This window comes from Onychostoma macrolepis, chromosome 12, assembly GCF_012432095.1.
Source record: "Onychostoma macrolepis isolate SWU-2019 chromosome 12, ASM1243209v1, whole genome shotgun sequence".
Taxonomy (NCBI): Eukaryota; Metazoa; Chordata; class Actinopteri; order Cypriniformes; family Cyprinidae; genus Onychostoma; species Onychostoma macrolepis.
Window position 1 is genome coordinate 17,942,326 of NC_081166.1, and position 27,350 is coordinate 17,969,675.

The following is a 27,350-nucleotide window of genomic DNA, read 5'->3' on the forward strand; positions in this document are numbered from 1 at the left end:
CCCTTCAAGTCTTAGCCTGAAAAGAAAACCAACTTCAAATGATGGCACTTTTGGTTTTGAACGCACCAAAGTCTTTAACACATGCTCAGTCTTTTCATATGTCTGCCAAATGTGATTAAATGTGTAAAAAAACAAAATGCGTGCTGTAATTCATCTGCAACAAGATGTTCCTGAGAATGTTCTCTGTGTATTAAAGAAGCTTATAGACACATTAGAGATAATGGCCCTCACTATAGCACATATCCAGGTTTTCTCCTACAGCTCTGGCCCTGAACACTGAGGATTCTGTTGGCCAACTACAGATCATCCATAAACCGCAGGCTTTGGCTGATGCTATAAATGAAAACTTCTCAGCTCTTTATATCCGGACTTTGAGCCCTGGCCGCTAGAGAGACGGATGTGCCTCCACAGCTGCAAGCCACTTTAAAGCAGCACAGGTTTTCAGGGATGTTTATGAATGTTTTTTGCTGGAGGGACTTTTTTTTCGGTTTCCCTGCAAACAGGGCAATAATGGACACTTTTGTGTAGCCAGGTAAACGAAGAAGAAACCACTCTGATGTCAGCTGAAATATCTGCTAGATAAACAAGGCGCTTGCCAGCATGCCCGAGCGGTTTGTTTCATAGATAGCTCAAGTGTAATTTGGGACCAAACAGAGACATTTAGGGCAGCTACCTGAGGGCTTCGGCATTGACGTCAAGCCACAGGTTATTTTAAGCAGTAGGTCAAAGGTGGCCTGTTTCTTTTACAGAATATTTTGCCCCAACATGGCGAGTTGAAATCCATGTTACAGCGTAAAGGTCTGTTTTTAACTAATGGACAATGCTAAAAGCCTTCATCATAAATGTGTATAGTGTGTCTGGCGCTGCAGTGGACCTTCAGTGATGTGGTATAGGAAATCAATATGTCCCATTTCTAACTCCAGACTCATTCAGTGAGCAAATAAAAGCTGCTTTAGTGTGGCAACGCAATCAATTTGGTTATCTAAATTATAGTAAATTACTTCAGGAGTGCTACAACTCAGCTTTCTGGATGTAATACGACATTTTTAAAACTATCTAAAATCCTTTCCAGGCTCATTGGAAGAACGTGCCTGTTGTGACATGACTGCAAAATTATATTACGTTGCTTCTTGTATGTTTCACGACACTTTCAAAGTGAAATGTCAGGAAAGTGGCACTAAATGTGTGTTCAGTTTTATCAGAAACAAATGAATGCGAATATGGCAACTTTTATGAAGAGTTGCTTGTTGTACGTATTGCGTCAGTTTGAAAATATGGAAAGTGCTCTATAATCGGAAATAACATACCACCTAAACCTAACCAACAGTGCTCACATTTCACAAGACTCATCTCCAAATTGCAAGTGCAATGCTATACCAGGTGAGCTACAGAGCAAGTTTACTATATCAAAAGCGCAATTACATTTGGATGTGATGCAAACACATCCAAATTTTATGTGACGCAAACATCAAAATGTATTAATTTACAAATCATGCACTATGGTAGTGTGTTGAGGTCATATTAAATCAATAAGCTGCCCTATAATCATAACTTGTGTAAAAAGGAGTAAAAGTTGTTGCCGTTTTACTGCCGTGAATTAAATGTATAGATTTTTGGAGTTTTGCAAAAACTGTAGTGAGTGGCATGTTTTTCCAATGAGCCTGGGGTGCTGAAATCAAGGTACCGTCTATAACAGATCCGAGCCTTCTTTAAAAATAACAAATGGCTGTTTGACAAAATGGCAGTTGACAACCGTTGCTAAGGCAGGATTGGTCAGCAAGTAACATTTTAAGGTGGGTCTTAGTGTACATTGAACAGTTTTTACAAAATCATTGTAAGAATGTGGTACTATGAGCTTCCTCAAATGTATGACTAATCAGTGTAAAACACACATTCTTCCTGTATTTAAACGGAAAAAAATAACACTTTAGTATCTCACAGGACAGGCTCTATTTTATAAGGGCAGACGGTTCTTTTTTTGTGCAGTATAGCTGAAGTTAAATCTGGAGTGCATGATGAAATAGACGAAGCAGAGAACTGACATGCAAATGTGCAAGAGCCGCCATTACTCATAAAAGATCATTTCAGTTTTAAGATGGCTTGGCAAGGGAACTGCTATTAGGAGCATGACTTAGCCAGAGCCTTTCCCGGCCTTGTCAAAAGAAGCTCTTTCTCTGCATCACAAATTCCTCTTAATTTAGAGAGCAATTCACTGCTCATTCATCTTCTGTTCTAATCCAAATACAGATCATGGCACTACCCAAAAATGGCATTCGCTCTTGGCACACCAGGGGTGAGATTATCTCAAGCCTCTGAAGTCACAGTGAGCCTCTTCAGGCAGCGGAGGATTTTACACTCACAACTCTGAGGTTTGGGCTCAATTTCTCACATGCTTGACTATGGTATCTTCTTTTCTGGGTGTGACTCTAATTTTAGCTTTGTGCACCTTACGTCTTCCTCTTTTTATGCAGAGTTTCCTGAATGAGTTTTGTATGAAAGCGCAATGAAACGCATGCAAAAAAGCATGTTTCTGCAACAAATGTGTTTGAAGTATGTTATTGTTGACATCCTTAAACAAGTTCTGTTCTCTAAAGTTGGAGTTTCACTTGAAAAAAAAAAAAAAAAACAGTTTATTAATTAAAAAGGTAAATAAATCAATAATTAATCTTTGACAAAAATATTTAAAGTCACCATGAAATCAAAATTCTTATTTTCTTATGGATTACTGCAGTGTTTATTATGCAAGAAACACTGATTGATCTGTGCACATTATTAATGTTTTATCATGTGCGCTTCTAATCTTTAATCAAAATAACTTCCTCTCTCTCTTGCAACGACATCTCTTCTCTTCTCTGATGATGTGTGTCTCAGACAACCTGTCACTCACTTAAAGGGATAGTTCACCCAAAAATGAAAATTATGTCATCATTTACTCACCCTCAAGTAGTTCCAAACCTGTATGAATGTCTTTGTTCTGCTGAACACAAAGTAAGATATTCTGAAGAATGTGGGAAACAGAGCAGTTCAGACCAGGCTGTTTTGGGGCACCATTGACTTCCATAGTAGGAAAAAAATATATTATAGAAGTCAATGGTGCCCCAAAACAGCCTGGTTACAAACTTTCTTCAAAATATCTTCCTTTGTGTTCGGCAGAACAAAGAAATTCATTCAGGTTTGGAACTACTTGAGGGTGAGTAAACGATGACAGAATTTTCATTTTTGGGTGAACTATCCCTTAAAGATAGCAAACAGCAATAGCAAAAGGCAGTGATCAAAAGATCCAATCAATTTCCGATGGACCAAATTAAATCCCGCCCTATATTTTTTCTTGTTTGAGAAGCAGTTTCACTCAAATATATGTCAAAATAAGGACAGAAAAGACAATAACAACTTCTGTTTCATGTCGTCTTTAAAATGATTTATTTAAATAAAGGGACAGTTTACTCAAAAATGATAACTCTGAATGCAAATGCCATTCCAAACCTGTATGACCTACTTTATTCTGTGGAATATTAAAGAATGTATTTTAAAGAATGTTGACTTCCACTTTATGTCCAAAAAAAAAACAAACAAAAACAAAACACACACACACCTCAAAATATCATCTTTTGTTGTCCACAGTAGAAAGTCATATAGATCTTGAATGACATAAAAGTTTGTAAATGATGACAGAATTTGCACTTTTGGTAAACTAAGCCTGCAATGTTTAAGTGTAGTAAAATGTAAAAAAATAAAAATAAAAATAACTCACTTTTCAAACATATAGAGATGTACAAACATTCATATAAATTCATGTTTACTATGTTAATTAATTAATAACAGTAAAAAATAAAAATAAATAATAATAATAATAATATATATATATATATTATATATATATATATTTTTTTTTTATTATTATTATTTATTTTTTTTCCATTGGCCAGCTGCTTTTCTTATTCATTTAGATTCATTTAAATTCACAAAGAAAAATCAATTTAAATATATATTTTAAAATATATTTCACATTTACAGATTTATTGCACACAAGTAACTATTTAACAATTTTACAATTATAATTACTTTAAACATGAATGAAATAAACTGTTTTGAATATGTCAATTGATGTCATTTACTTAAAAAAAAAATTGTCTAATTATTTTTTTAATACACTGATAAATGATTTTCTTTTGTTTTATTTTTAAGTGGCACTCCTATTCTGACATATTAATCTAAATTAACTGCTTATTCACCAATGGTAAATACATTTACCCACCATTATTTTCATTCAAAATGGACATGATCTGTCAAATCTGTCAAAAAAGGTGACTCGCAGAACAAAGGTACCGCACCAACTGTCAACAACAAACCAAGCACTACTTTGATGAGGTTAAGCGACCCAATTATAAAGAGAGAGAGAGTGACGAGAAAAAAAAAAACGCTATCCCTCTATTGTTTGTACTCCTGAGTGCCTTTGAGAGAGCTGTGGAGAGAGGAGGACTAAGTATCCATTTAGCGCACAACACCCAGACAGTGCAGGGGAAATAAGCGTGCCTTTCTGTCAGGAGTCAGAACAAGGGATTACATCATTCCCGACTTTAAAGCAGCAGACCCAGACAGCCACTCGATGAGAGACAAAAAGAGAATCTCTAACCAAGAGGAGGATGATGTAACTTGACACATTTATTGTATTCTGAGCACGGGAGGAGCTCAAGGTAATTGCTAGCCAAACGAAAAGCTTGGATATTTATGTTTGGTGGCGGGGAACAAAAGAAGCGCCGTTTTAAGTTTAACGACGCATCCTGTCTTTTATCATATCTGCTGATTAACAACCGCTCTTTAAAGGCAACTGGAAAAAGGGGAAATAATCAGCATGCTACCTATCTCGCACAGCCAGACCCCAAATCAAATAACGCAGCCAGGGAGACTGATTACCACATGAGAGAGAGAGAGAGAGAGAGACTGCCAAAAATAGAGCTTTAATTTCATTAGAAATGAAGAATCATGTTTCTCAACATCAGCAGAGTTTCAAGGCTGTCAGGGGATCTGGGCCATGGAAAAGATCCGCACGAGTGTAACTGCCTGCCACACAGAGGTTAGCTGCAAAAATGCCCCATTTCAGCACAATGACGTAATCACTTATAGGCACAAAGGCTTGCTAAGTTCGGTGCACCCTGACAGACCTGCACACGGGCCGGACAGGAAGTAAAAGCACACAATAGGAAAGGGTGTGGGCACGCCATTACTCATTGAGAGTAACAGAACGGGCAATTGAGTCAATGACTTCTATATGCAGACATCAATATTGCCTTTGTCATCCTTAAATATCAAGATGCAATTTGCATAAATGCATTTAGAAGTGGCCCATAAACTGTCATTGAGTGAATCAGGAGTTATGATTCACAGATTTAATCTCATATAAAGAGGTTAAAAGTGGTGATTCAGCACTTGGAAGGGGAACGTAAACTTTGGAGGGAGTGTGACTGTAAAACTTAAGAGCTGCTTGCAATCGTGAAGACAATTTATAACAATCAATTGATCAATCAATCAATAAAATAAAAATGTCTAAAAATAAATATGCCCCACTTTCACAGCAGAAAATGAGCACATGGAAGTACACTACAATAGTTCAAAAGCTAAGATTTGAAAGAAGTCTCTTATGCTGAACAATTTATTTTATGAAAAATACAGTAAAAGCAGTAACATTATTACAATTTAAAATGACAATTTTTTACTGTAATGTTTTAAAATGTGATGGTATATTTTCAGCAGCCATTACTCCAGTTTTCAGTGTCACATGATCCTTCAGAAGCCATTCTAATTAGCTGATTTGGTGAAACGTTTCTTATTATTTTCAATTCTGAAAACAGAAGTCAAAACAGTGCTGCTTAATATTTTTTGTGGAAACACTGACACATTTTTTAATCAGGATTCTTTAATGACTAGAAAGTTATAAAGAACACCGTTTTTTTTTTTAATAGAAATCTTTCGTAAGCCTAAATGTCTCCAATCTCACTCTGAATAAAAGTATTATTTCTTTCAAAAACAAATCCTACTGACCCCAAACTTTTGAATAGAAGTGTATATAATGAACAATAATATGGTTTGGGAAGCATTTACTCAGCGTTTAATACTGGAGAAAGAGCAGAAAATCTAAACCGTTTTTGTAGGCATTGGGTCAACTTCCTCTTTAGGGTCTTCTGTCTTTAACCACAAAAGCAGAAATGGTTCTGCATAGGCTTAAGCAAGCCTGCCAAAGTGGAAGTGAATGCTGATCAGATTCTAATTTTGAAATGTACTTATTCAGCCTCTTACTGCGTCGCTGGAGAACAGGCCCAACCACCTGTCATAGATTACATCCTCTGATGCGCAGGAAGAGCCAGACCCAGTGTTTTATGTTCAAAAATGCACACTCCTTAGTTTGTGTAAGTACAAGTGCAGGGTTAGGGTGTGTGCGTGTGCGTGTGGCATGTTTCCTAAGCTAGAAAACGTCCCTAATGTGATTGTGGAGTTACTATGGAGGAATTCAGAGGTCTGAGAGTGCTCAAACATGTTAAGTCACTCCAATTCAAAGGGACTGTGCCAGCGCTTGCAAAAGCTGCATTCCACTCTCTCATGTTAATTTCTGGCAGCTGGTGGAGCATGTCAGTGACAGCAGACAGCTAGAATGAAAGAATTAAGGAAGAAAGCGTTGCAGAATATGATGAAAAACATCCAAACATTAAGGAGGGGAATTTCTGGCCAAGAAGCGAGCAGAATCTGTCAGGAAGTCGGCTGCAACTGAATGCATCAGAGTTGGCAAAGCACCTCTGGCCCAAACGTATGTTCCATAACCCCAGTCAAACCGCTAACCCGAAATGTTCAGTAATATATTAGAGGAAACAAATCAGAGTCAAGTCCAGGGAGGGCTCCGATCCACATCAGGCTCGCCACAGCCCAGCAGCACGCATAGAGTTCATTCATCTTTTGCAAATGATACACGCTCATATTTCCTCCTCATTTCCCCAGCACATGGAAAGCCACTGGGAAAACCAAAAGTCCACTGAATGGAAGGGCAGGGCTGTAAGGACGTGACTGTCACTGCATTCAGGTTAAAAGAAATATGGCTGTTCTGGGTTTCATCGGTTTCTATGGCTATTCTGCTAACACTGTATAACCACACACAAACTATGAGCGGATGTAACAGCCACATAAAGAGCTGTTCAAGATCAACCCCTGAAAATCCTGTCAAAGTATATGTAAAATAAACAAATAAAAGTGTCATATTTGCATTTTACCGCAAAGCCAATAATACACAAAATTCATGTGGAATATGAATCATTTTCATGTGAATCACTATGCCGCTACACTGAAGAATTATCTACTTCATCAAAAATACAACTTACAATAATAACCTGCAATAAATATTTTTGCAAGTCTATGATATAAAATAAAGCAATTGTCATTTTATATAATATAGTCATTTTATTATTATCTGCGGATTCTTGTTCTTATTTGACAAAGAGGGCAAAGATATACAAATGTTGGCGTGAACAATGAAAGTATAAAAAGGAAAAGCAAAACATATTCTCTTCATTTAGTGTTAGAGTTGCTTATAGCATCCTTTTAACCTCTAAAAACAGCATTAAAACAATTCCAATCAATTTGCTTTTGCATTCATAATTATTTTCACACACATTAGACCTAAAGACCTAAAAATTGAGGTCAATAGACACTTCTGTGGAATCATGCTGTGATGAAGCATGAAGTGTGAGGCATCCATTTTTTTGAGCATGCAGCTCCAATCTGTGAAAATTATTTCCAGATTGCATCTCTGCAAGTGCCAGTGGCTCATACCTGCCTGCTGCCCCCAACTGTCCAGCAGCCGCCACTACAAATAGGACCACTAACACAGTGACATCATGGCAAACAGGACAATGAAGAGAAAATGAACACGTTTAATCTGTGTTGGATGTTACCATCATCTCTGAGAATATAAAGCTTTTTTTTCTCAACCTTTCTAGTCATTTTACTACATCTTAAAAGTTTGTGGGTTGGTAAGATTTTTACAAATGTTTTTGAAAGATGTCTCTTAAGCTCACCAAAGCTGCATTTATTTGATCAAAAATACAGTAGAACAGTAATATTGTGAAATATTATTACAATTGAAAAATATCAATTTCAATATCAAATATCAATACTGAATATTTTTGTGGAAACCATGATAATAATAATAATAAAAAAAAACATGATAAAAATAGACTTAACTTCTTTAAATAAATAAAATAAAATCAATCTTACTTGCCCCGAAATTTGGAATGATATTTGATCTAGCCAATGCTGTTTAAAAATTACACAAATTTATACAATTTGCCCTGGACAATCAGCTCTGTCATTAATCAGTCTCAAAGGCACTATAACTACATCTTAAATTATGAAGAAGTCAAATATATAAAGGACACCTCTGCTAGATGACTCATTTACTTAAAATTATGAATACAAAAACAAAGAATATAGATTCAGCTGTGTCAAAAAAGGTTACAAAATCTCCAACCGAATATGATAATATGTTCTAGGAAAACAAAGATGTACGCAGAAGAGAAAAAAAAAGTCACAAATGAAAAACACAGCCCACTAAAAATGAAAGATCAGAAGGGTTTAAGGAATTTCAAAAAATGGCTGTAATATGTCTCCCAGGAGCAGTGTTTTTCAGAACACATGGGTTTTCTCACAGTAAAACCAGTCGTGACACAAAACAGAATAACACTTAAAAGAGTCCAAAAAGCCATGTCTTGTTGAAGTGGCTTTAAAATAACTATGATTTGACAGAGAAGCAGTTAAATGAGAGCCTACATTGACTTCAGCCTGCCAAACAATAAATCAACATAATCTCTATGGAAAAAATTCTCACCTCCAACTCTGAATGGGAAATTAAGAATAAAACTGGCCAAGAATTTGTGCGTGAATTGTTACATTTTGTTTCACATCTTACAGTTTCGACCCTCTTCTTGTATTCGGTTATGTGGAGTCCTGTGCAACTGCACTGTGACATTAATCACATGGCCTCCATCTCCATCCAGACCACTTCAGATTAATTTTTCAGCTGCTCCAGCGCAGCCGTTTCATAGCGTATCAACGGTGTAGAGACCCATCTGCCTCTGCCCTACTTCTGCTGCTCTGTGCGTGACACCACAACCATTTAGAAGCACCGTTTTTTCGCTAGCGACTCCTCCACCATTTTCAGCTGTCTCATTCCATTTTTCATTCATCCCTTAATTTGCGATGCAGCTCTTTTTCTGAGCCTGTGACTTTCTCCTCACACCCTGCATTATTCACAGTTTCTCAGAAGCTCCAACACCCAGAAGGCCCAGATCTCACTCTTCCATTTCCATATTTCTACTTAAGGACTTATGTTTTACCATTTCAAACACGTCATACTGAGAATACCAATTTGGACCCTGATGCTAACCTGCAGCCGTGAGGCAGCTGGAAAACAGTTTAAGATGACGATATGGGGTCTCTGAAGCCCACCGGCCCAGGGAAAGTCTGAATGGATGTAAAGGAGAGGTGGACGTGTGCATTTGAAAGCAGATCTGAGATTATTGAACACGCAATCTGGCAATTGTTCAACCCACCTGTTATGTTAAAACAACTGTGTACAACTTTAGTGTCTACTGGTTTCCATGCAATTTGCTAAACATCAACACCATGAAAAACAAAGATTTGTGTAAAAACAGAAAGAACTAAACCCTTCTCAAACACTTTTGAAGGTAAAATGTTCGGTACTGCAACAGTCTAGTAATTGAGATCCAAACTAACAAACAAAAATATCTATAAATCAACTATAAAGAAACAGTGAATTTTGTTTCGATAATTCAGACGTGTCTTCAATATTGAGTAAAATTTGAGTCATAAAATGAATAACTTCCCATGTATCTCACATTTTAGTGCTTTACAAACTACAATAAAGATTTTCTATTTTCTGACACTTTTTCAAAGTGTTGATTTTTGGCAAATTGCATGAAAACCAATGGTGGGGTCAACGTGACAGATGGTTCAAACATTTTTAGGCATTTAGGATATGAAGACACATCCAAACCACCATAGGAGATGACCTTTGACCCTAGGAAAAAGTTGATTGTGTGTCTGTGTGTGTTTTAATTAAAGACAAAGCCAATTCAAATGGCTGACAAAAATGGTAAAGCATTAAAGGTATCTTCCACTTTTATCTTTCATTCCAGGAGATCCAGGCAGGTAAAAAAAATACTAAAGGGCAGATTTACTATCAGCTTGCACCACTGCAAAACCTCATTAGGTGTTAAAAAACTACTTTCAGGATTACTAATTAATTTGCGATGAAAAGGCATGAATACAGTTATTTTTGCGACTCACCTTATTCAATATGCATTTGTAGGAGTTTCCCTTTCGATCGGTAAATTTATGGGAGGAGAGTATTTAAATGAATCATGCAATGGGATTTACTAAGATTTGTGCTCGTCAATTCACTGGTATTCGTGGCATTATTTAATTTGCGCTACTCTTGGTAGATTGCGCTGGTCATTATGTAAATGAGATGTTGCGTCTGTTTTCTCCAATGTGCGAATTGTCAGTAAATCACACGCAGAATTTTCCCCTCCCATCCATGCTTTTATGGAATTGCGCTCTAATGCTAATCTGCCCTGTTTAGTAAATCTGGCCCTTAATCTCAGAAACAGATTTATTATGAATTTATTTGCGGTCATTTAGTTTCTATAACTAAAAATACATCTGTCCACTGCAGTTAACGCCATGCATTAAAGGGAATATTTCTTTATTAGGAATGTCAATTCAGCTCTATTATATTTTATTGGGGATATTTTTAACAGAAACAAATGGCAGACAGCAAAACCAAAAGTCATATTTCAATTTTAAGGCCGACATGTGTGTGTACAGTATATGTGTTTGCGGCAGTGTGGTAATGTACTCACAAGATCCCACATCTCCTTGCAGCTGAAGTATCTGGGGTACTGGCATGGTTAAAACCACTATGTCAAATCGCTCTGGCGTTCCCCCTTTGCGACACACTTCCCAGCCAGTGTCTTTCCGGTGAATGTGAGTGACGTGTCGGTCGTAGAGCACCTCTGCTCCTGCTTGAGTGCGGAGGAGCACATTTGGAAATGTTGCACATAGCAAAAGAAGTAAAAGGAGACGAAAACAGGGAAACAGGGAAAGAAAGAATTCCAAAGAAAGTCAGACAGAAAGAAAGGTCAGATTATGTATCATTGAGAAGTCAAGATTTGGTTTATAGCACATGCAAATGATACAAGAGCAATGGTGAAAAGAAACCCAATCCCAGAGTTACATGGAAAATAGGTCTACATCTTATGTGAATTAACACATCGTTTATCACAAAAGGCATAAGGTGACAGAACAATGTTGACAGCAGTATATGATATCAATATCAGGGCAATGGTGATAAATAGAGTGCAAATACACACAATTGACTTTTCACGTAAATCCCTTACTGTTTTGCTGATCTTTAAATAACTGTGTTGTTTCTCAATGTTGCTGCACACATTAAAGCACTTCCATCTGACTGCTGCTTCTTGTTCTTTGTTCCAGCACATGCACAATATCAAAACATCCTGAACTGTTTTTAAAGACTCAGTCAAATTATTGACTAAGAGTCGTGATCTCTAAGTTCATAAATCAGCTTGCATGGTCTGGCCAAATTCTTCTGCGCTCTCTCTAGGAAATCAGTCATATTGCTAGAAAGGTAACATGTAGAAGGAACAACAGCTGGATGACTCAGGTCTTGCAGACCCAAAAATAATTTTCTGGCAGCACATTCCTGTCATTAAACAGCTGATGAAAAACAGCTGCTTTATGAACAGCGATAAAATCGGTTATTAAATCCATCTTGCTTCTCTGATTGTGTAAATATATAAAAAGCATTTCTGTGTGAAATTGCCCTGATGGAAAACGCTGCAGTGAATGTTATTTTTGCTATTTTAATACATGTTTTAAATAAAATGTAGTCATTTTGTTTGTTATAACAAACTGCCTGGCATTTTTGATGGAAAACAGTTTGCATGGCTTAAAAGTCTATTATGCTCACCAAAGCTGCATTTATTTGATTAAAAATACAGTAAATCCAATAATATTGTGAAATATTGTTAAAATTTAAATGAACTGTTTTCTATTTTAATATACTGTCATTTAATGCATCCTTGGTGAATAAGTATTAATTTCATAAAAAAACAAAAACAAATAAACTTGGTGACCCCAAACTTTTGAATAGTAGTGAATATCAGTATGACTTTGAATCAGCAGAAGTAGTTAAACACAAATGATCTACCTGACTCTTTGAGATAGTGTTTGACGATGGACGAGACTCCATGGGGTGTCACATAGTTCACAATTTCTTCTTCCTTTAACATCATGCCTTCAACAGGAGCAATGAGAGGTTTTAAAATGTCTTGTGCTAAGAGTTCTTCATAAAAACTGAAAAAAAAAAAAAAGCATTAGTCACTACAAAATCCAAATCTTTATTTTCACGTAATTAAAGTGAAAAAACTTTTAACTTTTAAATGTATAAAATGAGACCCGACACTATAACAGATCAGATATACAGTAGCTGAGAGAAGACTAGTAGTATATATTTATTTAATGCCATGTCAGCATCATAGGCTAGTTCATAGAAGAAGCCTACCTGCTGTGAATACGAGCGTAGTACGGTGTGGCACTTATATATTGAGCACCAAGATCAACTGTGCATGAAGGATCATTTAGACTTCTGCTTGTGGACATTCTCCCCCCTATAACATAAACGCAAAATATCTTCACCATCTATTCAAAATATCACCAGGTCAAATCAATACGACACATAAAATTATGCTTTTTAATTATTATAGATAAATTAAACATCTGAATGAAAACATGCATTGATTTAGCATCAATGTAAATACATAAAACATCAGTAATTACACTACTATTGCAAAAACTCACAAAAATTATTGTACAGTAAATATTGCAAAATACAATATACATATCGTAAATAAGTGGTTATATCAGATATGATATATTCAAAGCATCATAACATTATGTTTTTTAATGTTGCTGCGAATGACAAAAATCAAAAAGACAATTTTAATTTTTTTTTGCATATTTGTAGTTGAGATTTGGAACAATTTAATCATTGCAAGAGATGTTAACAATATAATTAAGTATACAAGAACATATTGACTTGCCTTTGCAAAAAAGCTGAAAGGCTAAAAATCTGACACATTCATGTCAGAACACTCTTCTTCATGGTCTTGGGATACTTCTACATCTCATTAGCCCTTGTAAAACACTTGGCATGCAGTACATAGAGGCCCACAGTGCAGTTCACTGATCTATATAAGTCTTTCAAGTGAGCTTTAAAAAACTAATTCTCCTCAGAGCAGCTCACTTTGTTACACTTTGTCTATGATAAACTTAATTTCTCATATATATAACCTATATTGTGTAAATAATATGAAAAACCACAATCCACTGCAATAAAAATGCTCATGGGAAAAAAGAAATTGTGTAGGCTTATATTTTGGGGATTATTTTATTTTATTTTTAATTTTTTTTCCAAAATACAGGCCAGATACTTGATTTAAAAACTACTAGAATTGTTCCAAAACCTTAACGGTTTTCTTACATGAAACAATAATGTTTAATCTTCTGTTTAACATATTTGATGTTCTCTATCAAAGAAATGCCTAAATTAAACCTGTTCCTCATATAAAGCGATGCGTCTCTTTAGAAGACTTGAATTAAGCTGCTCATTATGGAATACTTTCAAATTGTATTTCTGACATTTTGGTGAAATTGACTTTGAATGGATTAACAGAAATCTCTCAGGTTTCATTAGAAATATCTTTATTTCGAATGACATAAGGGTGAGTATTTTTTATTTTTTTTTGGTGTACAAACCTTTAATGGTCATTGTCAGTAAGCACTGGTCTTCTTGTGTGATTATGTATTCCAACCACATTTGTTCTGTGTAGTTTTACCAATATTGAGTAAAAAAAATGACATTATTGAATTACTTAAAAACAAGTGTTGTAATTTGCTAGAATGGGTCAGCGTTAACTATTTTGTTTTATTAACATCTAATCATCCACATTCTAATCAATATGGGCCTGTCCTGTCAATCAAAGGACAAAGTTCAAGACTTACCTCCATCGTACATTGAAAAACAATGAGGACTTGCTCAGTCTGCTCTTTCAGGCGAAGAGTCAATAAGCAAATTGACGTCGAAAACTTTCAATAATAAAGTTACCTCGTATCATATCTGCTTATTGTCTACTCCTTTATAGATCAGCAGGTCACCAGTTAAGAACAGCGCTTTGACTTGTGTTTAACCTTAATGAATGACAGTTTGTTGTACATACCACTAATTCAATTATCGCACGAGACACCCGCCACTCAATAAAGTGTTTCACATCAGTACATAAAATAAACATTGAGTGAGTGAAAACAGATAAGATGCTAACCTGCACCCCGAGATTTGTCCCACACGACTATATTTACTTTGTTTGGCAGCTCTCTCCGCAGCAGACAGGCACATAAACTGCCTGTAAGTCCAGCACCAACTATTAGAACCCGAGACATTTTTAGAAAAGGTACATAAAAAACTGCTTATGTAAAATAACAAAACGATCTTGCTCGTTTGAAGATCACACGCGATTTAGCACCCTGTCCCTTTAAGAATTATGAAAGTCTGAAACGTTTGAGTTGGCCAACCGAAACATTCCCTTCGTTTTTCAATATTTGACTGATGTGTATGCACAACATGTCCAAACATCAAAATAATGATAATATTAAGTTATTTGCAAGTTTTACAGGTACACTGAAGACAGAGTACGAACTCAAATGTATTTATGAGTTCTTCGTTGCATTTACAGCAATTTAAAATAATTATTATTGTAGCCTACAATTGTCTCAGTGATGACCACTGCAATGCACAAGTTATAATTTTTCAGTCTCGTCTAAAAAACAAAAAATTAAAGTGACCAAATGACGACGTCAGTTTGACAAACATTAGAAGAATAATGGAGTACTTAAATCAGGAAGAAAGCAGCTATTATATAAACGAATCACACTTCTTCAGGAGGGGCACTGATTGATTAAAGGCAGTGATCAGGTCATGATGTCATTGTCAGCTGATGTTAAAGCATTTTCATCGCTATAATAATCAGTGTGTGGTCAACCGAGGCTCCACACTTTGATTTCAGTAACGTTACGCTGCTATGGAGGTCTCAACCGAAGTTGGGTGAGTTTCACTAAATGAGCTTGTTTTTTTCGTTATTCAGTGCTTATGACCATTTAATAAACACACTCCATCAGATCGGTCTCGATCAGCCTAAAACGATCCTGTTTATTAATGTGCTGCAAGGAATTACGTTGTGGCGACTCAATGAATTAGCAATGAACGAGTTTATGTCATTTATACGTTTTGTTTGCACCGTCTAACTTTCGTGCGTTTGTTATTATGTCAAATGCATTGCCTTGGTTACCTGTCATTCAAAACCATTCAGATGTGCGACTGCTTTCGTTTTGTGAAAACAAAGGGTTGTCAAATTAAACATTTAAACCTTGCTTTAACTATAATGTGCATAAACACATGAAATACAATATCTTTTGGTGACATAAATGTTTACATTTTTAAAAAACGAAGCATTTTCCAAACATATTTTTGTATTTGGTTCCTGCTCTCATATAATAAAGTGCAGTAGTGATGTTCAGCAGTGTTTGTTTTGGCAGCTTATTTTGTCTGAACAAACAAAGATTTAGCTACATTGACCTTGTATTTTCATGTTATGTATCCTTACAGTCACGTGTTACATGTTGAGCAACACTAAACAATCTGTTGCTATAGCATTAGCATAGCTTTTTAACGCTGGTCTAGTTTAGTGTGTCTTGGGAGAACCTCCCTTACAAAAATGAACTATGGTTTTATTGTAGTAAAAGTGTGGTAACCAAGGTTTTTTTTTTTTTGGCGTATTGATTGCCATTTGTATAACCACAGTTTTACTACAAATACCATGGTTAAACTATGGTTAGTGTAGCAAAACCATTGTTAATTTGTGGTTACCCACATAATAACCATGGTTTTTTGGTTTTCTTTGTGGTAAAACCATGGTTAATTTTCATAAGGGCTGTATGTTAATTCGCTGTTTGTGAATGTTTGACAGAAAGATGTCACTGCTGGTGTTGTCTCTGGTACTGCTTACATTTGGGTTCATTCAGTGCAGGCCGCCTGTTGAGGACAAGACAGGACTGGACCCTGAAGTGAATATGAACATCGTAAGTAGCCAGTAGTTATAAATAACATGTAATAAGCTGCAATGAGTGTTCTTCATTACTATCCAGCAAATTGTCAATAAGTGCTGAAACACCAGAGAATAAATTCAGGTAAATTTAGTTACTTTTGCCATTAATTGCATTGCAATGACATCCTATGAAGTCAACAATTCAGCAGTTCACTATATTACAAATCACTGAATTGTAATATAGTGTGAATATAGAGCTTGTGCTCAAAGTAGAAAAAGACATCAATTTTATTCAAAAACTCAAGCTAAGCTGCTTGGTGCAGATGTTGTTATTTATATGGCCAAAAATAAGATAAAATTCTGATATCTTGTTATGTAAATCAATGAGATTTTTATAACAGCATAACAGACATACATTAAAATGCACCATGTAGACAAAAATGTCTGTTTTTCTAGCTTTAATTGCTTTAGGTGACCTTTGAATGTCATCATGTCTTATTAAGTGAACTTTGCACTACATTTGTAATATTATTTCCAGTTCTCCGTTTTGTCACATGCTCTAAAGAGAAGTGGATTCATTAGCTGACCATCTCTATTAGAAAATACATTTTGCACTTTGTCCTCCCATGATTCAATGTGGCTCTTGGAAGCTGCATGCAGAACACATCATCATGTTATCACTTGTAAAAGTGAATATTCCCCTAGTGGAAAAAAATATACTAAAATGTATTTGAAATGTATTTACATATTTACCTGTATGCACTGTAAAAAAAAAAAAAAAATTTTTTTGAAGGAGATTTTTGAATTGTCTCAACTTTTTGTTGTATAAACTTAAAACAACAAGTTGAGAAAACTCAAAAATCAGCTTGAAGCTGGTTGCCTTAAAATTTTACGTTGGCTCAACCTTTTTTAATTTTTTTATTTTACAGTGTGTGCTTAATAAAAATACCCTGTAGTTGTACTTTTGGTATACTTAAAGTCTGCTAAATTGAAAAACAAATTTTGTGCTTAATGCACTTTAATTGTGCGAAAGTAGTGCTGAAGACCAAATAAAAATATACTTATTATAAGTATTTGATTGTGCTAAAGTGGAACTAATGAAAGTACACTTCAGGTACACTTTAAATACCTTGCATTTAAAGACTGATATCTGAAATCATACAATCCTTATAAATTGTGATATTAAAACACATTTTAGGCTTAATATTAAGAAATGTTAAGAAAAATTAAGCACAATAAAGAAATCATTTTATATAAGTCATCATCATCATACTTAGTATGGAATAAATGTGTTTTAAGTGAATTATGGCATTTTCTTTTATTTATTTTTGTTTTTTTACTAGGGTTAGATCTTGGTTCATAAGTGCTTTAAATTATATTTTTTCAGTATGTGAAACAGGGAAGAGAAACATAATTCACCAGTTCAGCTATTTTTATTTTTCATAATTGACATTAGACAGCTTTATGTAACATATTTTCCCACGGACTCTGAAAGGAAATTGTACTCTAAGTGACGTTCGTGCACTTTCATGTGTGGTTAGATATGAAACAAGATTTCTTGGTTTAAATAATGATATCTCATAATCATTGTTTGACAATTTGCACAAGTCAAGTAACCATTTGCAGAAATGCAGATAAGTCAGTGATTTGTTGGTTTTAGTACAATAACTGGTTTTTATACACTGCGCTTCACCTACTTGCTTTCACAAGGAGACTATTGAACCTTCAAAATTTGTCACTTGGGCTTAAAAGAATAGTTTACCCCAGAATTAAAATGCTGTTGTTATTTTTTCATTAGATCTTGATAGGAGAATTTAAATACTCTGTACACAGTTCTTTTCCATACAACAACAGTTTGTAGTGGCAATATCTGTCTAGATCCATAGGCAAAAAAGACAATCCATATAACTTGTACACCATATTCCATATTTTCTGAAGCCATACAATAATCATTTTGTTTTCCAAAGAAAACATAAATGTACAGAATGATTAAAAACAAAATTACAGAATTTTTATTTTTGGCTGAACCTTCCCTTCAAAGCCATGATGTAATAGAAGTAGCAACAGATATTTGGATTGTGATGTATATCTCAGTGAAAAAGAATATTAGAAAAGGAAAAATGTTGGGCAGGGGCTTGGTTCTATCCATCAGTTGTTGATTGGATGGAGGCAGATCTGAATGTGAGCTTGCAGGCACTTGAAAGTAATTGGAAGGGTTTAAGTGGACTGAATGGCTGGAGAAGTCTATTATACACCATCAGAGAGAAAATTTACTGGGGGAAAAAAACACATTTAAAAAAAAAAGGTGAAGTGTATAATTTTTAAAGTGTGTTGAATACCTATTAGTTAAAGCTGCAGTCCGTAACTTTTTTGGTTAGAATAATTAAATTTCAAAAAATAATTTTGATGGCGGATTGTAATCCAGAAAGGATTATATGAAACACATGTGAATTAAATTAAATTATATTCCAGTTTTAAATGTGCTTCTAATTACAGATAGCCTGGGATTACACATGATTTGTATTATGAAGAAAACCAGTTCAAAGGGAGCATAGTTTGCTTTTTGGGTTAAAAGAATTTCTTAATATGAAATTCGAATGGTGTGACAATTAGAGATTAGACTGTACATAAATTGAAATCTACACGCTAATGTTATACTCATAGTCACGCAGTGCTGATGTTGTTAACATTAATAATTTGAGAATAAAGTATAACAATAATAATAATTTGCACGGTTTGATGTGAAATGAGCTAAACGATCGTTAGATTTAATTACCATTGGTAGCACGATTTATTGTAATGCTTTTTTCCTCAGTTGGTCAGAACAAACGTGGCAGACTTGTTCAGATGACAATATACAGTGAAAATTCTTATTTGGGTCATATATTCCAAGACGTATGCTAGAATCTGTGATTAATAAATACAGGTTTCACACCGGAGTACAACCCCACGCAATAAAAATAATTCCGCAAGTAACTGCAATTCCAGGTTTTCAAACAGAGATGGCGACAAAGAGGCAAAACTTACGGACTGCAGCTTTAAGTGTTGCTATGTTGGACTGCTAAAAATTTAATGAATGAATGAATGAATAATGTAGAAAGGAGCTTGTTGTCCATATTTTCAGAAGTTGGTCACATTCTGCACTTCATCAGACTTTCCTTTTGCATTTTCACTCTGCAGAAGTGCACGAAATATTTATTTTTTCCAACACACACTATTTCTGCATGAAAAGAGGACGAATACGAGACAGAGAGAGAGAGAAGCACATCCCCCAGTGCTTACTCTCCCCATAATGTGTGTTGAGCCAGCAGTGGGTTTATCCTTAAGTGGCCTAAAGTAGAATGAGCAGACAGTAGACCCAGGGGGAGTGGGAAATTGCAGAGCCTTTAATTATGCATGGGGAGATTGCATGGCAGGCCTGGAACCAACAAGCTCACACAGTTTCTTTGAAGTCTCTGATTATAATTTATCTCATATCTGGAGGAGGAGGAGGAGCAGTGTGACACCATACAGCTGAAATAATTGTGCTCTTGAAAAGACAAATGACTAAACTAAGAATTTAAGCTGAACTGGTGTTTTCTATTTTCATTACATTTAAAAATACTGCCACGTTGATGACATTTATTGTAGACCTTAGCAAAGAAGAAATGTAGCTATTCTTAAAAAATCCTTAGGTCTTATATTTCTTCTTCAAATGGATGGCATTATACTGCTTTCATCAGAATAGAACAATGCTTGTTGTATTGTCTAAAGAGAGAAGGCATGTGTTTGCTGTCCTATTTAATTTAATTTATCTTACATGGAGGTGTGTTCTATTGATTTCTCCATGCTGTCATGCTTCTCATGGACTTTGCCCATTGCTCACTGTTGTGTTTATCTCTTGCAGAGTGAGATCATCAGACACTGGGGCTACCCAGCCGAAGAATTTGAAGTGGTCACTGAGGATGAGTACATCCTGAGCGTCAACCGAATCCCACATGGGGTCAAAAACAAGGATGGACAAGGTAAAGGTTTGAGCTGGTGTGCCAAAAGATTTGAATGAGCCCATTCATGCTTCTGTTTGGGTTAGGTTAGTTTGAATTATTGAAGATGGGAGCTTTTTGTCCTCACTAAAGTGGCTGTCTGAAAGAGGAATGTCTGTAAGATGAACTCTGAATTCTCACATTCACTGGTTCACTGTGAAGCCATTATGAAACATGCACTGTCACATGTACGCACTTGGTGAGATGTTCACATCTGAACCTTAACATCTTAACATCCCGTGGTTTTTAATAGTCACGGAGCAATTTAAAGAGGGGAGAGAAGTGGCTTTAGATGAGTCAGTGTTGTATGGAGGAGGACCTCCTGTTACACGCTCGTATAACGCAACCCACACATGATGTCTTCTTAGGGTTTTCTTCTCATGACTATCAAGATCTCATGACCTCTCGTGATGGTGTGAGGTGGTTAGAAGATCCTGTTTCATAAATTAAGTTTTTTACTTTTTTAAGTGTTTTTTTTTCTTGTTTTATCTTGGGAGAGATATGTTTTTTTAAATAGTTAAGAATCTGATGGGATATAAATTCTAGTGTATAGAGCAGAAGTCTCAAACTGGCCTAAGTTTCATATGGCCCCACAAGTGTTCATAGATATTTGGAGTATGCATATATGTGTATATATTTGTGTGTGTGTGTGTGTGTGTGTGTGTGTGTATTCACTTAGAGTAAATCTTAAAAAAAAAAAAAAAAAAAATATATATATATATGTATATACATACATCTGTACAGTATATACACACACACACACACACACACACACATATGTGTGTGTGTGTGAGTGTGTGTATGAATATATATATATGAAGAGTTTATTTGCAAAAACTGATAACTCGGTTTTTAAAAATTTTCAAAAATCATGTTTTTTATTATGTTATCATGTTTTTATTGTGTTAGTTAGCTGGGGTTTTTTTGTTTTGTTTTTAATCTAGTCAAAATAACCCAATCTGCAGTTTGATTGAGATTAATTGGAATGCACAATGAAAAAACATGATTTCTGAGAATTGAAGGAGTTATACTGTTTTTGCAAATGAACTCTTCATATATATATATATATATATATATATATATATATAAAACAATATATAAAACACTTTTAATTAAATATCACAAGTAAATGTTATCTTTAGCAAAATTAATCTTAAAAGGAATATTCATTTTTCATATTTTACTTTAAAATGTTGTGATGCTTAGAATGTAATACATTTGATTAGTTAAGCATTTTTTATTTTTTATTCATTTAGACAAAATAGATGCCATTTATCCATTTTTTTGTATGTATCAGCAAGCATTATAGTAGGTGTCTATAGAATAAATCAATACCAGCTATGACATTATCAGCTGAAAAACAAAGGAATCTCTGTGATGATAAATCAGGCTGAAATCGGTTCAGTTCAGATGAGCGTTATTGTGGTGTTAATGTTCTCGGTCCTGTACAATAGTGCTTCTGGAATCAGTATTCAGTTTGATATTTAGCGCTCCCCATATTTCATTAATGAGCAGAGAGATCTCTAAAGCTCATGCTCTCACACTAATCTCGCCAGGGACGCCACTGGAGCGGAAAACCAATTCAACAGCCATACATCAGCTTCCACTCTCCCTCGCTGTGCTAACACAATGTCTCATGTTTTTCTAAATGAGAATACATTTCCCCGACACAAATCCCTCTGCTGGAGGATTTGAGGGCCTTTGAGAAACTTTGGCCTTGTGCATCTTTGCTTTTCACTCATTGTATTAGATTAAGAGCGTTGTTGGCTGCGTTCTTGTGCTTGACCTTCAGAATAAAATTGGCTTATGCAAATGAACGTGTGGAAATCTGTTCGGTACATTTATAACCGTACTTAATCAGGAAGACTGGGAATTTTGAAGACCACGTTGACAAGACAAACCCTGTGAGCCGTTTTTGTTTTATGGTGATCTTAAAGCTTTGTGTGCTGGGAGCTGGTAAACGTTAATAATAAATTCAGAAATATGATAAATAAGTAAAGAGCCATCAAGCTGTTTGTTTTTAGTGGATGGCTGGTGCTGAGTGGTGTGACGTTGGGTGTGATAAGCACTGAAGCTCTGAGGTGGCACACGGGATATGCAACTCATTTCCTGCTGTCCCAGTTCTCCAAGTCACACGAGACACTGTGCCGCTTGGCATGAAAGAACACCAAGGAATGACAATACTTTTTAGCACCAAAGACAGTCTCACCTGAGAAAATACACTCTCGTTCTTTTCTCCAGATCTAGTAATTCATTCAAAAACACTTTAAAAAGGCAATCCATACACACAGTGACTTTAATACAACTCTTTTGTAACAATTTTGGAGATAAAATCATTTTGATTTTTTTAAAGTCAAAAATGCCAGGGTGATCTTTTAAAAATGTATTATTTTATTTGTATTGATTTTATTGTTCGTATTATTAGATAAAATTGTGATTTTTAACAAAATTGCTTATACTCATAATTAATATTAGAAAAACCTTGTCTGCCAAATCAAATCGTGTAGTGCAACAAACAATTAGAAACAGTAAACCTGCAGACCCCCATGACAGCGTATTAGTCTCTTAAAATATCAGATGAGTTTTATGAGAAGGCAGGATTAACATTAATAATTGATGATATTTGTAAAAACTAGTTTTTACATTTTAAAAATATATTTAAAAGGAAAATAATATCTAAAACCATATGCAACCAACACAAACAGATTAATATATGAGGTCTGAAGCAGTGATTTCCTTTGAACTTCATTTCCCATAAAACCAATCTGACTCATTGTGCAACTACTCCCCTGGGATTATTCTGCAGTTATGTAAAATTGAAAGTCTCCAGCTCCACACCACTTCCAAAGTCTTGCTGTGTGAGTTGCAGGGTTTAAGGGGGGTAGAAGGAATGGCTGGTATGAAGTCAAACAATGCTATCAGTTCAAGGTCTGTTTGTGCTACTAAGAGGACCAACTCACATCCTGTTTCTGACAGATATTCACGATAAAGGTCCCAAAAAAGAAAGGATGGCATTATCAGTATAAAGCTAATGCACACACTCCCTCTGCTGGCCAAACATGTAATCTCTAAAAACATATATGAGTATATTTGATTCAATTTTTGGTCTCTTAATTCATATTTCAGAAGCCAAGCCTGTAGTGTTCCTCCAACATGGTCTTCTTGCTGCTGGAAGTAATTGGGTGACAAACCTGCCCAACACCAGCCTGGGTTTCCTGCTAGCCGATGCTGGATTCGATGTGTGGATAGGCAACAGCCGTGGGAACACCTGGTCCAGAAAACATGTCAGCCTTGACCCCAAACAGAAAAAATACTGGCAGTTCAGGTACAAGAACAACATTTTTATGAAAGAGTTTAGCATGTGGTTTACACTTTCTCATCAAAACCAACCTTTCTACTTTTTAAGACATTTAAATAAATCATTTTTGTACATACACTACAATCCACAAGCCTCTTATGCTCATCAAAGCGATTTATTTGATCAAAAATTCAGTACAACAGTAATATTGTTAAAATACTCCCATTTGGTACCCTAAAATAATATCTTATCAATTTTGAAAAAGTTTGTGCTGCTCAATTTTTTGTGTAAACTGTGATAAATCTTTTCAGGGTTCTTTAAGTTCAAAAGAGCAGTTTACTTAAAATAGAAATATGTTTCCTGTAAATCTTCCTTGTATTTATTCAAGCATTTATTTCCTCTTTTCAGCTGATGCTTGTGTGCAGAGCTTGAAACCTAGTCATACTTCACAATTTTGACATTACTCTTGTTCTTGCCTTGCAAGCTTTGGTATTTCCTTCCGGAAATGCAGATCTAGTTCTTATTTTTTGGAATTCACTGTTGGGTTAATAATATATCAGCCAGAATATTGAACTAAAAAAAACCTGTTTTTTTCTTCTGTGTTGTTTGTTTGTGTGTGTGTGTGTGTGTGTGTGTGTGTGTGAGCCAGTCATGATGAACTGGCTAAGAAGGATCTTCCTGCAGTGGTAAACTTCATTACAAAGACCACTGGCCAGGAGCAAATCTTTTATGTGGGCCATTCCCAGGGAACCACTATAGGTATCACATATTCTCCAAGCATTTTAGAGTGATTCATTATTTTGATCTCAAATCACTGGTGTGCAAACTATGCTCAGAGATGTGTTGTGCATTATGCATCTTCTCACACTGACAGTAGACAAATGCATTATCATACGTGTTATCGTGTGGGAATATCTCACAGCTCACAGCAGCTACAGTACTTCACACTTTTTGCTATGAATGATGTGATTCCAAGCCTTATATAATTTTATATTTACATATTATTTTATATTATGTATTTATTTCTTCTTGAAATGTTGATGCATAACTTCCTATTCTTGCTTCTTAGCGTTCATCGCTTTCTCCACAATGCCGGAGCTGGCCAGCAAAATCAAGATGTTCTTTGCTCTGGCTCCTGTCGCCACAGTGGGGTTGACCAAAAGCCCCATGTCCAAATTGTCTGTTATTCCAGAGTTTCTCATTTGGGTGAGCATTTTGTTTATAATACTATACTATAGCTCTGTTCCAGAAACTAGAAAACTACCCTATTTCCTTCCCTAGCCAGCTGCCATTTTTATAGTTTGGCAATTGGCACTACAATTTTGCTAAGCTAACAGCATGAATAAATAAACTAATACAGATATTGGATAAAATAGTGTATTCTAAATTACACATTTTAATTATGTGTACTACATATATTCTTTTGCTCTTGTGATGCCTTAAAATCTAACTTCTGTTGACAGTTCACTAGGTTTTGGAACAGAGCATATAACTCACATTTGTAGTGTTTTTACACATTCAAAATTAATCAGTAGTCAGTAAAAAAAAAAAAAAAAAAAAAGTGTTTTCCTTACAAATGAAGGTCATGGAAGTGAGTTTATGTTTTTTTAAGGTTATTTACACCCATGATAATTTTTTAGGATAATATATTGTGTGTATTTTTTTTACATTTGTAGGATCTCTTCGGACAAAAGGACTTCTTTCCTCAGAATGAGTTGATTAAGTTTTTTGCCACTGAGTTCTGCAGCAGAAAGCCTTTGAGTGTGCTGTGCGGGAACGTCTTCTTTCTTCTCTGTGGTTTTGATGAGAAGAACCTGAACATGGTATAGCACTCGCTTTGTTAGATCATGCTTTTTAATGTCAGTGAATTTGAGAATGTTCCTTCATGAGTTCCTTCATCTCTCTTTCAGAGCAGAACACCTGTGTACACAACACACTGCCCAGCAGGAACCTCGGTCCAGAACATGGTTCATTGGGCTCAGGTAAAAAAAAAAACCCCAAAAACCCCCTAAAAACTCAGTTTCAATGTGACATGTCTATGTGCCTTACGAAATGTCCCTCTCCACCTGCAATACATTTTAAAACATCCCCACATTATTTCCTCAAAATGAGTGAAAGCATAACCACCAGAAGTTGCAACAGTTCCTTAATCTGTCTCAGAGTAAAATATCAGTGTGAAGTGACCGAGCAGAGAAGCATTGAGGTGTTTCAATAGGGTCTTTTTGGACCTGCTCGACCACATTGCCATGCATGTGTTCTCAAATGCACTATATATATATATATATATTTTTTTATATTATCATTACCACTGTTAGGAAACTTTAAAATGGATGGACAGGACTCCATTGTGAACACAACCTTTGTAGATATGGCAAAACGCTGAGTAATTCAGTAAGACCGTAGTTCTACATTGCAGCAATTACTTGTAAAGGCAATTAAATGCAGACTACACCTTACTTTGTATGTCTTAGGGCTGGTTCAAACTGCCACACCAAGCACCAACAAACTGCAACAACTCAAACAATGTAAAGATGTCTGTTGGATTTATGTTAAGAAACAACTGCCACGTTCTTCCACAACTTCCACTGATCCAACAAATACCAACATGTTCCAATTAAAGCCACACAAAGACTGCTCTTTGATACAAAAGGCTCTATCACACATCTGAACATTCTACTTTATAATTTTACCTGTTCTTAAATACATTTCTTGTATTCTTTATACAGGCTGTGAAATCCAGTAAGCTTATGGCATATGATTATGGAAAAGCTGGAAATATGGCACATTATAATCAGGTAACTATTTCTGCCTATAAAGGGATCCAAAAATGAAAACTCTGTTATCATTTACACACCCTGTAATGCGTGTGCGTGTGCGTGTGTGTATATATATATATATATATATATATATATACACACACACACACACACTTCTTTCTTCTGCTGAACACAAAACAGCCCTTTTTTTGGAAACGATGACTAAATGATGACATAATTTCCCTTTAAGCTAATTTCACCACTAACTGTACTAACTTGCCTATCCAAGGCATTTTTGAAATACTGTAGACTCTCGTGAGGATGAATGTGTCATGTTTGCTGTCACTCTATGAGAATCAGTAGTGGAACTGAGCGGTGCTTGAAGTGTTAATGTCTCTTCCTGCTTCTCCATTATCAGTCGACCCCTCCCCTGTACAACGTGCGGGACATGACAGTACCCACAGCGTTGTGGTCTGGTGGGCAGGACACTCTGGCAGATCCTCAGGACGTGGCTCTACTGCTAACACAGATACCCAAATTGGTGTACCACCGTGACATTAAACACTGGGAGCACCTGGATTTCATCTGGGGTTTGGATGCCCCACAAGAGATGTACAACAAAATGATCGAAATGATGAGGGAGAATGTGTGAAGAGACATTTTGGTTTGATTTTAAAACATAAAATCAAAACATTCCTTGAGCTAATACTTTTGTACCTCTTTGTTTGTTCTTTCTGTAAGCAGATGAATCCATTTGTTTGAGGTGCTGGTAACCGAAACTGCAATTTGTGAATGTAAATTTGATATTACAAACTGAATTAAGCCTTCGAGCCATTACCCAGAGACTGAGTTTTACACTCATGATCAGGGGTTGCCTTTTAATGTCTTTTAAAGGACATGCACTCGTTTAATGTGTTTTTTTTTTTTTACTTTAGCTTTTACTAACCACTACATCCTCAGTCTCACTATACTGTAGCATTTCATGACCTGTCTTATGGCCTTGTCATGTAATCAACTGATTTTGTAAAAC

At 35.5% G+C, this 27,350-nt stretch overlaps 3 protein-coding genes across 5 annotated transcripts in view; 2 read left to right on the forward strand and 1 right to left on the reverse strand.

Moving 5' to 3' along the window:
* Window positions 1-14,711, reverse strand: part of rnls (renalase, FAD-dependent amine oxidase) — a 38,550-nt gene extending 23,839 nt beyond the window's left edge. Inside the window, exons 1-4 of one of the 2 annotated variants that reach the window (XM_058792955.1) lie at window positions 14,466-14,711; window positions 12,650-12,755; window positions 12,296-12,441; window positions 10,926-11,084 (exon numbers count right to left, since the gene is read on the reverse strand). In XM_058792955.1, the coding sequence (XP_058648938.1) occupies window positions 10,926-11,084; window positions 12,296-12,441; window positions 12,650-12,755; window positions 14,466-14,583 (529 nt within the window). In that variant the 5' untranslated portion in view covers window positions 14,584-14,711. Of the gene's footprint in view, window positions 1-10,925; window positions 11,088-12,295; window positions 12,442-12,649; window positions 12,756-14,465 lie in introns of both variants that reach the window. The other variant, XM_058792954.1, reaches the window with a different exon arrangement.
* The window catches only part of ptenb (phosphatase and tensin homolog B), a 119,884-nt gene that overhangs the window by 67,246 nt on the left and 25,288 nt on the right, over window positions 1-27,350 (forward strand). The window lies entirely within an intron of this gene.
* On the forward strand, window positions 14,946-27,087 carry lipf (lipase, gastric). The gene is made up of 10 exons (XM_058792952.1): window positions 14,946-15,244; window positions 16,167-16,278; window positions 20,131-20,248; window positions 23,393-23,591; window positions 24,214-24,323; window positions 24,634-24,770; window positions 25,241-25,387; window positions 25,475-25,546; window positions 26,291-26,359; window positions 26,739-27,087. Exons 1-10 carry the CDS (start codon window positions 15,222-15,224, stop codon window positions 26,970-26,972), a joined length of 1,221 nt encoding a protein of 406 aa, XP_058648935.1. The 5' UTR covers window positions 14,946-15,221; the 3' UTR covers window positions 26,973-27,087.